We start from the raw sequence: 16,041 nt of genomic DNA, 5'->3' as shown, positions 1-16,041 counted from the left end.
TTTCGGAGTCGATGAATCAATTCTTCTCAAACGTCTTGTCACTGTCACGTGTCTGGATGGAAATTCGTCGGTACTTAAATATTTTTTTACATATTTGATAAAAAATTATCTCCCGAAAGAGAAGAGTACACATACATATAATCACGACTATATCCCTTCCGGGGCAGACAGAGTCAACAGTTTTCAAAAGACTGATAGGCCACGTTCAGCTGTTTGGCTTAATGATAGAATTCAGATTCAAATAATGACAGGTTGCTAGCCGATCGCCTACAAGAAGAATCCCAAGTTTATAAGCCTTTCCTTTAGTCGCCATTTACGACATCCATGGGAACAAGATGAAGTGGTCCTATTTTTTTTTTATTGGTGCCGGAAACCACACGGCACACATATCACACGCCATACGGCAGAGAGGAGTATAGAAAGAGAAAAGATAAGATGTTTGTTTGTCTTATCATCTCTATCTTAGTGGGTAGCCGGAAGAGAGACTGAGAAAATAAGTCACAAGCCGTCAAAACGATCGTGACTTGGCAGGTGTCAACTAAATTCACCCGCCACTTCCATTAATTGGTATAATATTCTGTAAAGTATCTAATGCCACTATATTTGACTGGTAAAATGACAGTTTAAAAAAACAATAACCATAACCAATAGAAAAACCACAACCAAAATGGCGCTTTGACATATCAATGTTTTTCTAAAATTGGTATTGGAACTTAAATTCTTTGGAATTAAGTAATAAATGTAGAATATCTAGTTACAAACAAGTTAATTTATCATGTCTACCAATAATCTATCTTCAGTTTTGAAATCCTGTTCGGAGAGTGAGTTGATAAATGAAATTTCCGATACCAGCATGACACCAAAGCAAGTAGAGGGATCTCGATTAAAACGTACTTTTACATTACCTCGTAATCCATTTGGGACAATTAAACCTTCAGTTAGCAAAAATAAAACTAACGAAAGCGATAAACTTTTTAATTCCAACTCGGATGCTATTGATTCTCAAAAGGAAGCTGTTACTATTGAAAGGAAGTTATTTAGAAGGCCATCATGGAGGAGATTTTTGAACAAAATAGCACAGCACATGAGCACCGTAAATGTTTCTAGCGTAAGTTTCGTACTACTCAATTTTTTGCATAAATTTTATATAAGGTTTTACTCTTGGAGTATAATAACATTAAGTTTCTGGCATATACATAAGTTTTACATGTTTTGGTAGATTTAATAAATGTTTATTACATACTTATGATATAATTTTTTTCCTTGCAGGTTAAATCGGCACCTCCTGTTATGAATGGTGAGAGAGTACCGTGTAGTGGTGACCCACCATGGCCTCCAGGAACAACTCCTGCTGCCACTGGAATCAAGAATCATGGAAATACATGTTACATGAATGCTGTACTACAGTGCCTTTCACATACTGATGTTATTGCTGAATATTTTGTATTAGATCATTATAAATTGGACCTTCAAAAACGAAATAAAATAAATTCAAAAAAATATGGGACCAGGGGAGAGATTACAGAACAATTGGCAGCTCTCTTGAAGGCACTTTGGGCATGTCACTATACATCTGATATGAGCACTACATTCAAGGTTACCTTTTTTTAATAATATGCTGTACTTAATCTGTGAAATATTTTCTCCATTGTATGTTGTCAATACATAAAATCATACATCAGAGGAAACAAATCTTCAAGGGGTAGGCAAAAGGCAATTTGCAAATCTAATTTGCATGCCTTTTGCCTGCCTTGTTCAAGAGTGTTATTGATAATTTAATAGTGAGGGAAAACATTGTCAAGAAACCTGCATATCTAGGCAACTGTATGTGCTATCATAATTACAATACAGATAAGGGTTCAAAAAAAACTGGAAGTCAGGAGTTGCTTTGTGTTATGTGATTTATTTATGCATACTATTTTTCTAGGGAGTTGTTGAACGGCATGGAACTCAGTATAGAGGAAACAATCAGCATGATGCCCAGGAATTCCTGTTTTGGTTGCTAGATAAAGTCCATGAAGATTTAAATACGGCCACAAAGAAGAAATACAAAACTATAAAGGTGAAATAAACTTGTTTATTATTTTGTTTTTCTATACTTCACTGTGTCTCCACACAAATAAGAGCTATCAATGTTGTCTGTTTGAATGCTTTATTATATACATGCATACATAAAGTCACGCCTCTTTCCTGGAGGGGTAGGCAGAGACTACCTCTTTCCACTTGCCACAATCTCTGCAAACTTCCTTCGCTTCATCCACATTCATAACTCTCTTCATGCAACCTCGGCGGTTTCGGGTACTTTTGACCTGACGCTTTACCAGGACGTCCATAATTTAATCAAGATACATTCGTCTAGGTCTTCCCATATTATCTCCATTAAATAAAGTTATTGTTAGTTAACTCTAAAAATGTTTGGAATACTATCTCACTATCTCATTATACAAAAAGCTTGAAATACTATTTGAAATCAATTAAAATTTCTTTTGCAGAATACTTGTGGCAAGCCAGACGAGGTAGTTGCTGCAGAAACTCTAGCCAACCACGCTCGCAGGAACAGCTCATTTGTCCAAGCTGTGTTCCAAGCTCAGTACAGGTATTTCATTTATCTAATAGGGTTCTAAAAATACTTTATCTATGACCTTTAGTTTTGGCAAGTAGGTAGTCAAGAGGCAGGTGATTCTCTGTTTATAGATTTTAGTTAAGTGCTGTAGTTATCTGCACAAGAAAAGGAAGATATTTAAATTTTTTTTTTTAAATTTTATTAAGTAAGTAATAACACAAATGAAAAAATCTTATATTTCAGGTCAGCATTGACATGTGCGAAGTGTGAGAGAACATCTTGCACATTCGATCCATTTCACTGTGTGAGTGTACAGTTGCCTTCAAGACTGGCAACTGCTCAGCCATCACCTCTCCCTGTAAATGTAAGAAATTAAGTCCTATTAAATATGCAATTTTATTAAATGTCAATTTTAAAAAGTGGTTGGTTGAAATTATGTTCAATTATTTTACTTATGAGTAATAACAAAAGGGGAACAATTTTTATTATGTTTGGCAAGTACAACAATTATTATACTAGGTATCTGAACACTGAATAATCTCAATTGCATCATTAAGCCATAAATAAATGGAATACTTTTCCTTAGGGATTCCTTAGGGATAATGTTTTCTCATGTTCATTAGTCCAATGTTCCCAATTTTAACCCTGTGAATATTTCTTTGGAAATACATTCAGGGACAATAACTGATTGTGATAACGTTTACCAGGTGGTGTATGTGAACCAGCAGCCTCGGCAAGTACGTATCGGCGTGGAACTGTCACAGAACGCGACCATGGACGATCTCAGGACGACGCTACACAATGACACCGGCATCGAACGCGATCATATCATACTGGCTGAGATTAATGAGATGGGTATGAAAGAAGATAATATGTATTTTCCATTTCAATTTTGATACGTAATTTCACATATTTTTAATTCAGGAGCTTTTTTGTCAAAAAATTACACACACATGTAAAAGGCGACTTAGCTGATTGATCTATTGCAAGTTATGAAGTTGTAGTAAAGAAAAACATTGTGTGTGAAATCTGCTTCTATTCCTAGTCAATCAATGACTTTTACATTCTCAGAGGGAATAGAGCTTATAATATTGAGATTTTTGTTTAAGCGTTGGCATAGCAATCTGTCGTTATCTGTGAACCTCAATATTGTTAAATATGGCATTTGAGTTTCGTGATAAAACACGGAAGTGAAACGTTTAGGTGGATGGCTAATGTGTGCATAATTTGTATAAATTCGGGATACCCATCTGGCCAATGAATGGGTTTCTTAAGACTTTGTTGGTTCTGTTTGAAGTTCGCCAAAGCCAACATTTTGGGGTCGACAAACGTGCTTGCTTCTGGTATGTACGCATCGTAAAAGGGAATGTGGTGTAAAGGTTGGTGCGTGGCGCGCGCGGGCTGGGAGGCGGCGGGGCTGGACTGCGGCGCGCTGTACTGCGTGGAGGCGCCGCCGCTGCTGCAGGCTCCCACCACGCCCTACCTGCTCCTGTTGTGGGTCAACCTGCTCGATGGAGAGAGGTTTGGTGAGTACTCCATTTTTTAATATTAAGTAATATAAAAAATAGTTTGAATATTTTTACATTTTCAACAGTGCACTTACAAAAGTTAACATAATACTGAAAGACACATACATACATACATAAAATTTGACTGCTCTTAGAAAATTTTGGTACTGTTGAAAAAGTTACCCAGTATTTCTTTATATACCAGCAGATTCGCACATTTAAAGATAAATATCTTGGTATTCATATTTTAGTGACGAAGTCTTTGTTTCACTTAGTACATTGTCTGCAACAGGTTCGCCATATGCGATGCAAGTGCCTCGCGAGATATCGTACGAGGACCTTCAGAAGCTGATGCTGAAGGAGATGTGCCAAGTAGTCGCCGAGCGCGTGCTGGAGAACTCGCAGGGCAGCGACATATTCAGAGCGCGCATCGCCGAGGCGCACCGGCCTAAAGATTCAGCGTATTTGCAACCAGAGGTAAGCCAGTTATTAAATAACCTTATAACTTATTTTATGTGAAAAATCAACTTGATTCGGGCTCGATCGGCGCAAAGGGAAGTTTTCCCGCCAGGTTTGATGTTAAGCCTCGAACTATAACAAATTTTATTTTATTATTGTACATTTGAGTTTTTGACCTGCACAATGATCAGTAAGATGAAGTGTGGTGGTGTTGCACGCAATCCTAAATAATGACCATTCTCTCTTGTCTTGGAAATTCCCAAGTTTTAAGTAACAGGGACCGTAGATGCTAATAAACATATCTTGGCAATGCATATCTTTAAGATTTGCACATGTTTGTTTATCTTATGGCTAACTTAAATATGATTGATTTCAGTTGCCGCACCCGCTGTTCGCGCTGGCGGTGGAGCAGGCGCTGTGTGCGCACGACACGCACCCGCACCTCCGCCTGGAGCTGCTGTGGGACGCCGCGCATAGAGACAGGTATCTCCTTAACGTCGACAACCCAAAATATTTCTTGTTCAGTTTTTAACAAATAATAAAATTCAAAAATTTTGTTGCATTTCGTGAAAAAATAAATGAAGTTACACTTTTGTGTTATTTTTTTTTTATCAGATCAACATAACATACTGTCGTGAACACTAAAAAGAGAGAAGAAGAGTCTTTCTCTCTCGCACACATACTTTCTTTTTTCCACTGCATTCCATAATTTTAACAATCATAGTTGCATTCATACTTTATACTTTTAACATAATTATATTATATATAGGTATAATATATAAATAATTTTATCTCACATTTCCAAATTAAGTGTGTGTTGTACTTGACGGTAAAACTAGTATTAGGTTGATTATTAGGAACCTAAATATCAAAATATATCAGCTGTTTCTGTCAATAATGTAATAATGAACGGGCTTTATACGCTCATTCGCATTAGATTGTGGGATCTGCGAGACTACCAAAAATATTGAATGTTTGCAGTATCATCCGGTCGTCGGAGGAGGCGTGCGAAGTGCACGTGTCTTGCGGCACGGTCGCGCCGCTCACCCTACACGCGTGTCTGCAACACTACACCAGAGCGGAACATCTGGCGCAGGAAGACGCCTGGAGGTAACTAGAACCATTCGTATTCCAACTAGAATCGGGACCTGTCGCTAGACTCTGTTCTAGGTTTCTGGGTTAGGTTTCCTTGAAAAGGCTGAGACGTTGCAATAGCGATTTCACATTATATTTTTATTTACCACTAGCGACCCGCCCCGGCTTCGCACGGGTGCAAAATTCGGAAAAAATTATTCATAAAAACCTTCCTCTTGAATCACTCTACCTGTTACAAAAAACCGCATCAAAATCCATGCGTAATTTTAAAGATTTAAGCATACAGACAAACAGACTAAAATAGCGACTTTGTTTTATACTATGTAGTGATACGACCTCTACTATTTAAAGCTCTTAATTATAACCATGCGGTCAACTACACTAATTTTGATTGCTGTGGTTTTACACATTATAATACTGTTAATAAAATGTGCACACTGTATTAAATTTACTTAATTACCATTAAATGTGATTCCACTTCATTTCCGCCATATCAAATCTGACAGGTTCCGTGACTATGGTTGAGAGTATTGGATATAGATGTTACTGATTATGACAAAAAAATTATCATCGATGTACAATCGTCTTATTGAACATCGATATATAGTGTGTGACCACTGGTGATATAACTAAATAGAGTGAACATGTATGTGTATTAATAATTTTGTGATTTTATTTTAGATGTCCTCAATGTCAGCGGTATATGCCGGTGGTCAAGACGCTCGGACTCTGGTCCTTGCCCGATATTCTGGTTATTCATTTGAAGAGATTCCGACAGTAAGTGATTTTTTAATTTAATATAACCATTTGTTTATGTCAAAAAATGATCTATCTTCATAAATAATTTTATTTTAGGCAAGCTAAAGGCCGGACCAGTACAAAATTAACAACTATGGTTGAGTTCCCGTTAAATGATTTTGATATGACACCGCACCTTGTAAGGAGGAACACTACCAATGCAGACTCGCCTGGCCATTCCCGCTCTCCGCGACGACGGCATTCTAAAACATCCACCAGTCCACAGGAAAATATGTATGATCTTTATGCTATCTGTTACCACCACGGAGATGACCTCGAAACGGGTCACTACACTGCCGCTTGCAAGAATCCATACGACGGTCATTGGTACAAATTCGATGATTCAAGAGTGACGCAAGTTGATGATGACAATGCTTACAGCGAACTCGTCAACAACACCGCGTACATGCTATTCTATAAACGCAAGAAACCTATCGTAACCCACTCTTGTTCTGTCGATGATCAAAGTGTACATTGGGCGTTACGTATGCCTAAGTTCACTAAACAAACAACCGAATCTTTGAATGATATAACGGAGATAAAGGAGGAGAATGTGGAAGATGGTAGAAACGAAATTCTGAATAATGAACCAGAGTCAGAAACTGATATTACTGCTCCCACCCACAGCCCGTTGTCTAGAAGTGTTGAAAGCTTGCCAGATGACTCTATGACTGAAGCACCTTCTCCTGTGAAACAAACTGTTACTACTGTAGTTCACAATACGGCTTCCATTATTAGGTCTCCCACACTCCAGCGCCCGTTATTAGTGGAAGTGAATGGGAATAAAACGAACGAAGATGCGAATAAAAACGAAACGACTGTCACTATCGAACCGTATATTCATAAAGACGTACACGTCAATCCTAAAATGACGCCAGTGGACACTAGACGGCCGCGATCAGTTGACTACCCATCCAGGTCTACTACATCTGCTAATAGTGACTCGAACAGAAATTATGAGAGCTCTCCACTGGTAGCGAGCATTAATGGCGTTGAATATCATCCCACCACTGAAGATTTAATGCTTTCCATGTTTCAAGAATCTAAATATATCGTACCGAGACATGGAAACCACATTGCTGGCGAATCTCATCCATCAAGTTAGTATGATTTGTTTTTTGTTGTCACTATTAAACAATTCTGTACCTAACTAAATTATATCCATGTAATTAAATTGTGTTCACATCACAAATATCGGTAACATTTTCTTCCAGGTGAAAAATCAGCTGCATGGCAAACTCGAATATCCACATGAGATCAGCTAATGTCGTCTGGTGGATGTTCTCGATCATCACCCGTAATTTCGAACTTAGATCTGGTTTCGCTTAGTTGACGTTAAACTTATGATTAATTTTAAGTGTAATTGCTGTGAATGTAAGTGGTTTATTACTCATGAATTTTTGGGCGACGACAATGCGATTTTATATAAAATATTTTCAGCTGTAGAGCTCTTAATGAGCAGAGGCTTTTTGTTTGCTTTATTTATTGTATTTTAATCATTGTTTTTTAGTTCTTACGTATAATTTAATCAAGGGCAGCAGTTAGTTTTTTTATATGGCAATAAATGTAATTGATGAAATCATTGATAATTTTGTATTGAAAGATTGGATTGTGTATATGCATATACCAAAGGTTGGTTGAAAAATATACTCAATTAAGAGGAAGGCGTCTGTATGGTAAAATATGGCAAAATATGTAATATAACTCGAAATCATGTTATACCTAATATTAAAATAAAAGGACCAAGACTAGCCCGCTTACTGCAGACGGTCTTCCTCCCCAGACTAATAAAAAAAATTAAGAAGAAATAGTAGTGCTGTGTAATGAAATTGATGTGTTAGGTTTATATTCTATATGGTAGATATATCACCACAAATAAACTGTACTGTAGTTAGTGGGCAGAATTATCGAATTATCTAACAAATTCCACATTTGTGCCTTGGCTCTAGGGATGTTGTGATTATAAAATAAAATAAACAGAATACATTTACTGACTTACATTCGGAATAACTAGATATGTATAATTCGTATAGCAGCGTATTTATTGGATTATGTATACAAAAATTAATATTTTTTTTTGTGATATAAAGCAAAACGTTGGTTTGTCTTATTGTTTGATAAATACGTGCGTATTATAATGCAATTTTATTATGGCAGTTGCTTGTGATTTGTATTAAAATTTTCTTTTATACAAAGTTTTGTATATAATGGTCTTTCTTATGTTTTTACTGGAATAATATGCAGTAACTGATCGGATATAGCACTTTATTTAGATTTGTATACAGCACGATATGTGATTATTTTTTATTTATTGTAGATTTTATATATTGGCGTTCGTTTTAAAAAGACATTTTTAAGTGTATAATTGGTTTTCCATAGGGAATGGCCTAAATTCGTACCTGTGATTTGCTACATCATGTCTGTAGCTATCATATTTGATATACGAAGTATATAATAGGGTACGTCGGCGACCTACACTTTAAGGTGGGATGCCCGCCGTTAATTGTGACTTTAACATCAAATAAGAGCCGTCGATAGTATTTAGACCAACTTACCTCTTTTGATGAAGTCCGCTGAGATTTTTTTATATATAAGATAGGTATAGATAGAGATTTGTTTTTCTCTCTTGACATACAAAGATTAATATTACACCTTTATTCCGTACCGGGACACATACCTAATAGTTACAACAAAAGACTTTCAGTTGGATAGCTCAGTGATGGAATTGAGATTTTATTTATTGAAATTTAGCCTTTGTTTACAAGAATTTTAATTAACAAATAATCTTGAGTAGTAAAAGGGCTTCATGTATGTTTTATAAAATCCATCGAAACATATTAATATTGTACGCAGCGTTGCTCAATTTGATGTTAAAGTTAACTTGATATATTCAAATATCTTTAACACAAAGGAATACTTATGATCTTTAGGGATAGATGGTTTGCTCTCATATTGTGAACTGTTCGTGACTACCAATACCAGTTTGTAATTTAAGCATGGAAGTAGGCGGAGTGCAGTTTCACTTATTTTAAATTTAATCGATGAGGCGGCCAATGCTCATAAGAACAGTGTTACATCAGTCTGATACGCGATATCATTCAGAAAAAAAAAAACAATTTCTGTTCGTATTTTGCCAATATACTTTAGAGGAATTCATGATAGGTACTTACTGAGAAATTAAATAAATTGACATGTGGCATTGGTCGTCCTGTCTTTTAATATAATGTATTATGTTCGTTGTTTTAATTTAAAGATGTTTATTATAATTTCACCACGTTATGTCAAAATATAAGTGTTATCTAAACATTTTGCAGTTTTATTGACACCACACCCACTGGCCGATTATAACCTAATGTTAGCCCATAAATTATCTCAGTTTAATACAAACTTCGATTTTTAAAAGACAGTTACATTAAGTCAGGTTAACTGGTATAAATACCATTGATCAATATTATTATTTTTCAATTATCTATGTATTTTATTTATATTTAAGATAAAATATATTTTAATATAAAGTAATTTTGTGTATGATTGAACGAATCAAGTCAATTAAATAAAGTTAGCAATTTGATTCATCAATTATAAATGCGAATCTAATCATATTTTTGCAATCTTTTGTAACCTTTGACGTAAAATGTAATTTTTTGCAGACATGGGTTTGATGGAGACTTAACTCTCTGATCGGACTATAAAATTGCTTCTTCTATCTTATATCTATGCTTAGGTATAGGTATTCCTAATTGGTGTACTACACTATAAGTTATTGATTGATTGACATATCCTTTGCTGCAAAAGAGGTAAGTCCACTAAATGAAACATCAATATTTGCTTAATAATTATTTATTAATGAATTGGGTTAAATCTGGCCAATATAGGTTATTCTATGATACGTTGGCAAATTGGCATGAATAGTGTCTCCGTAATTTGAATCCAATACTATGAGGAGTTGCTTAAGGGGGTCTGCGGCTACGGAGGTGGGCGTGAGACGCGGGCCTGGAGAATGGATGCTGAGGAGGTTGGACGCGTTGTAAGCCTCCTTGGTGTTCCACGACAACACGTCGGAGCACTCGGTGTGTCGCAGGTACACGTGATGGGAATCAAAGCCGAGCAGTGACACGCGCTTCGAATTCTCACCAAACACTGGAAAATTATGGTAAGAATAAAAAAAAAACTGGTTTGTGTTCCATTGGAGTTCATCAGTAAGTATGGTAACTCTCTACTTAGCTATTTTTATCTCATGGGTTGTCCCATGTGTCCCAGGGCACTCACACACAACACAGGGCTTGGACTAGTGTAATAGACACACAATTTGGGATTATAAATTTCAGTCCTGACCTGACCAAAGATTACACATTTCTAGATATGACTTAGGTATATTAAGTAACCATTTTTCGCCTTCGACTACCCGATGTCCTTCACATTACTTTGTATGCAAAATTTCATTTTTAATTGTTTCACTGTGAAGAAAAACAACTCATATTCGCATATGGATTACATTTTCAATGATATTCACATCATATAAATCGGCCTTCGTTGATAACATAACATTATCCGTTTTCTATTACAATAGTTTCTTTTTGACGGTTGTTATTTATATGTACCTCTAGATGGTCCAAGTGGTGTCTTTCTCCTGAGACTGGCGGTGTCAAATTCAAGTAAACCCTGGTAATGAAGCCTAATGACGACCAGCACGTTATGTGTCGGTGCCTGCTTGACCAAAGCTAGTTGAAGACCGGACGCCGGGGCGCACGCTAGTACTGACCACTCGGAACCCGTCGACACGTCGTGGACTAGGATGGTGCCTCTCGCCGCATCCGATATGTATCTTTAAAAATAAAACAAAACTGAACTGAAATCTAAAATTACAGATTGAATATAACGGTATTTGTTAATATTATCTTATACGAGTACGAGTATATCATAGTCTTAGAAAATTTTAACTTCCAATGTATGTAATTATATCTTATAGCTAAAGGTAGCAATGAAGTTCCTCATTTTGCGGTGGCATTATAGATATTTATCAAGTGTAGAAAATTGTTGCATTTTAGCAGAACACATAGGAATAAATTTTTCGGTATGCCATTGCATACCATTGTCATAAGTTAAAAATATAGAAGAATCTCACATGAAAGGCTTTGCTCCTAGTTCGTATTCAACTACAATACTTTGCAACAACGACGTTGGCACTGTTAGGGACGATAGGTCTATATTCCTCGTGACTTTCTTCAGCAGTATGCTGACCACTACAACTTTTGGTGGACACATGCACCGCGGCGACTCCAACGACTCTACTGTTCCACTGTCCAGTATCCATAGTATACCCTAAAATTATTAATAAAAAATATACTAACTTCCAAGTTATTTACAGTGCACATCCTGGGAGGCTACAGGAGTGTCGAAGCACTTATCGTAACGTAGAACAATCGTAGGCATGTTTTCATTTATTTCTAAGTACTTTAAAATTAAAAAATATATAATATTATGATAAGTAGGTACCCATCTCTTGAAATAATTAATTGATCTGGTTGGAACTAACTGATACAATATCGATTTATTCACGAAAAATCAAAGTAGGTGAGCGGCTAGTTTTAGAACGATAAGTTAATTTTTTCTTAGGTACTAGAGAAATCAAGGACGAAAGCATCCTCTCTCACAATAAATTTTATTCTGCATTCAGAGCATCCTCTTTATTTGAAACACGTTCGTTTGTATCGTTTAAACCCGTTTCATGGATAATTACCTGGAATTTCTATTGTTACTCAAGCCTTCGATACAAACTGTGCGATTTATCAGTGAGGCAATGTTGTCAGCCTTTATAGTTCCTATGAGATCGGCCACACGGCGTTCATTGTTGTACATTGAGAAGCCAATTGCTTAAGTTTGTAGACCTTAATAATTATGTGGGAGGTCACGTAATAACCGATAATAAACAAACAGCATTTTATCTAGGTATTGTTGGGACATATCAATAGCAAAATACTTAAAGTGGTTACTGATACGAGATGCTCATAGCACTGAACATTTATTTCAAATAATATTTCTTGTTCACATTGGACATAAGTAAAATAGATGGATGAATATGGAACCTTGTTTCTATCACTCAACCAATATGTTAATAAGTACACCTAAATGAATGTTTTAAGGTAGTTTGTGATCGTTTCCAAATTTTCTGCATTTAATTAGCTACATGCGTAAGCATTTTCCGGAAACTGTTGAGCCACATGATTACCACTTGTGATACGAGTTGTTGAGCCATCGCATTGCGTAGGTAACTCTTTATAGTTTGATACGTATGTACTTCGAACAAAATTATATTTCGTGTTCACAAATTGTCTTTATACTTAATGCGTTGTAATGATGACACCATGGACATAACTCTTTCATGTGTCAAATTGCTGCTTATCTTTAATTTCACTGTTGCATTTGAGCATAATGGTAATTGATACAAGTAGTTAAGAAAAAATCCATAAAGGCAGATTGTTGTTAGTCAGGTAACTGACCGACTGTGATGTGTACCCAGGAGATTAATTACAATCATTTATTTAATTATTTAAACTTCATTGCACAAAATACAAATGTATAGCACAATTGGCGGACTTAATGCTTGTAGCATTATCTACCAGTCAACCATTGGGTCTGACAGAGAACTTTATGTGGGGTCAAACAAAATTAATATATTTATACCTACACAAAATATCAAATAAAATAATTATAATAAACATACATAAAAACTACAATAGATAAACAATATACCTAAATAAATAAATAGGTGCAGCGATTACCGAAATGAGTAAAAAGGCTTATAGGTATTAAATACCCTCGTGACTCAAGATAAACCCGTATACCCGTGATTTGAAACTAGAACGACTTGGGGATGTCCTGATGGACTCGGGAAGTGAATTCCAGAGCCTAACAGCCATAACGGCGAAAGAATTGGAGGCAATACCTGTACGGTGAAAAAGGATAGCAAATGTAACTTATATGAAGAACGTAGGATTCTTTCGTGAGTAGAACCTAATAGTTGGAAATCTTTTTTAACATAGTCTGCTGATCATTTATCACCATATGTTAATAATCAGCTTTTTAAATTTTTTGGTCCAGAAATCTTTCATTTTTAATAGGTACTTACTAAATGGTCAAGATGTATATCGATAGCGTTCTGTATGGCGTTGCAATCCCCGAGGGTGTGCGGCTGTAGCGACGGGAATGCTTGGAACTCTGGCCCACTGCGGCCACGGACCATTAGCCAGACTGTAGCCATTACACCTCTTTTGAATCTGGGAAAGAATTATTTATCTTACAAATCACGCGTCTTGTCTGTGTCGGTTATCTTTTATTTATTATTATAAGTGTAGATACGTAATAATTATCTATAATTTTGGATCGAAATGTGCGTAAAATTACCGCGACCCTTCATATGAATAAAAACTTCTTATAACACGGAATTAATTTTAATACGACTATTTTTTTTTATAATATTTTGTAAGGTAAAAGTTTTAACTTTATCTATACCTATAAATTTATGATGATGGATCGTTAACATTAATAGTTGTACGTGTTTGACCAGATAGCTTCAAAGAGAGTCACATGAAAAAGAAAGAATTGAAAATTAAGTAAGTATTTTATCAGGCCTTTTTGGCGGTCATCGCCTCTAGCGATCCATGTCTCAAAAATCATGTTTATGATATGTATTATAATTACCATTACTACAACATATATTTAGTTTCAATTGTCATTAGGAACTTGATGTTTGAAGGCCGATGTAAATTTATGAATAAATGGTTTTGTGTCATGTAGTTATTCTGGGCACTTTTTTACGTATGACTTTATGTGATGTTCTAATTCTGAAAGGCCCAGATTTTTATTCAATATAAATTATGAATGACATGTTATTGATAAAAGTAATAATTATTATAGTGGTTATAATTAAGTTTAGACTTAATAAGCAACACTTACAAGGTTGTAAGTATGTACTTAGTACTTATATTCTTTTTTTTATACATATCATATGATAATATCAAATGTATCAAGTTTACTTAGACATGCCTAGTTATGGAATAGGTAACCTTACTAATACGTCCAATTTAAAATATTCTACTCTTAGCAGTTAAAACTTTTCCCAGACACAGGCTTTCGCAATGGATGCCATTTGTCTATATCAGAGATGTGTCACCATGATACAATTTTGGTTAGGCTCCCCTGGATAGGGGGATATGGGGTCAGAGGGCATTAGCTTTGTTGCTGACTTATCTCGTAGTCTGGCCCTTTTTGAACAAAATTAATCATTATTACATATTCTACCTAGGTGTGATAACATAGACTTCGTCATTATAGGTGACAGCTTTTATAGCTACCACATTGTCCTTGATATGCTGGCCGCTATTGGTCAGATAGTCCGCACCATGCTCACACTCCATATGCACAGGTCCACCACTCCACACCAAGTTGCTGGGATGACCAGCCGCCATACACACAAATAGAAAACACAATTTAAAGCAAGCGATTGGATGATACATCGTTTACAGGCGATTTAACACATAATGATGGTTATATTTTAAAAAATGCGATATTTGTTTTATATACGTAGCAAATTTTAGGTTACTGGAAATTGTGTACCTACCTATTGTCTGCAGAATTAATTACCTGTTATTATCATATTTTCGAGAAATGTTTACATTAAAATGTTAACTGTATCGCGTTTAATGTTTTTGACTATATAAGCATTTAATACACAATACTGTTTGTTACACAAAAACAACAACGGAATTGAACAATGAGACTGAAACGAAGCTTCCTGTCTTAATTTCACGCTGCTTTTACACCGTAAAAGCAACATTATAAGTATATAATGATTTCGCGAATGTAGCCCATCGAAAAATTATAGGTAAGACCTTATTTTATTTTCAAGTTTCTCAAAGTAATTTCTACTCTCTCATAGAGTTTATTATATGCGAGCTCAATGTTGCTAGGTATTTTATTACAACAGAATTTCATACACTGTACTGTACACGTACAATATACATATATATCACCAATATCTATTAAAAAAAAACAATTTATTTAGGTGAGTCATTGTATTATTTTAATTTTAAAATTGTTTGTCCTTTTTGTCAATTCTACTGAAGAAAAAAAAAGTATCAATTTCATATACCAATTTCCATATATTTGTTCTCAAATTTGGAATGTTGAGCAATGGACAACTTTTATCCTTCGTATTCATCTAAAGAAAAAGTGACACTACAAGGGCAAAACAGGAGCGGTAAAAATATATAGGTTTCTACTTAAAAAATATAGTGTATTGATATTTTTCTGAAAAATACAATCAATTAAACTTTCGTATCGAATCGAAAAATATGTCATAATTTTAACAAGTAGGTTGACGTATTGGATGCTTCCGCGAAGTGTATTTTAAAATAATAATATTAACAAATGAAGCGAGACTGACATATTGTACTTGTACGTATGTAAATTGATAGGAGCCGAAAGAGTTTTCGCTCTGATTGCGCCAGGAACACTGTTCCGTCACCGGGCCGGGCTCGGTTTCCTCCTCTCACAGCCACTGTACCATGCCATTTTATTGATCAAGCACAAAAAGGACCGATTGTGTGCGCCTGGGAA

The 16,041-nt window shown here is 35.5% G+C and overlaps 2 protein-coding genes across 2 annotated transcripts; one reads left to right on the top strand and one right to left on the bottom strand.

Annotated features, from left to right (window-relative positions):
* Window positions 1-648: 648 nt before the first annotated feature.
* Window positions 649-9,577, top strand: LOC106142647 (ubiquitin carboxyl-terminal hydrolase 4). Its single transcript, XM_013344494.2, has 13 exons — window positions 649-1,108; window positions 1,270-1,596; window positions 1,928-2,062; window positions 2,493-2,596; window positions 2,807-2,927; window positions 3,271-3,418; window positions 3,943-4,089; window positions 4,364-4,548; window positions 4,907-5,013; window positions 5,512-5,640; window positions 6,307-6,402; window positions 6,481-7,523; window positions 7,638-9,577. Exons 1-13 carry the CDS (start codon window positions 776-778, stop codon window positions 7,676-7,678), a joined length of 2,916 nt encoding a protein of 971 aa, XP_013199948.2. The 5' UTR covers window positions 649-775; the 3' UTR covers window positions 7,679-9,577.
* Window positions 9,578-10,279: 702 nt separating this feature from the next.
* LOC106141359 (uncharacterized) lies at window positions 10,280-13,686 on the bottom strand. The gene is made up of 4 exons (XM_013343014.2): window positions 13,553-13,686; window positions 11,549-11,745; window positions 11,025-11,248; window positions 10,280-10,563 (listed from the first exon to the last, which is right to left on the bottom strand). The coding sequence occupies exons 1-4, from the start codon at window positions 13,682-13,684 to the stop codon at window positions 10,280-10,282; spliced, it is 837 nt and encodes a 278-aa protein (XP_013198468.2). The 5' UTR covers window positions 13,685-13,686.
* Window positions 13,687-16,041: the final 2,355 nt, after the last annotated feature.

The sequence above is a fragment of the Amyelois transitella genome, chromosome 12 (assembly GCF_032362555.1).
Source record: "Amyelois transitella isolate CPQ chromosome 12, ilAmyTran1.1, whole genome shotgun sequence".
Taxonomy (NCBI): Eukaryota; Metazoa; Arthropoda; class Insecta; order Lepidoptera; family Pyralidae; genus Amyelois; species Amyelois transitella.
Note: the sequence above shows the minus strand (reverse complement) of the source record. Positions and strands in the feature narration are given on the sequence as shown.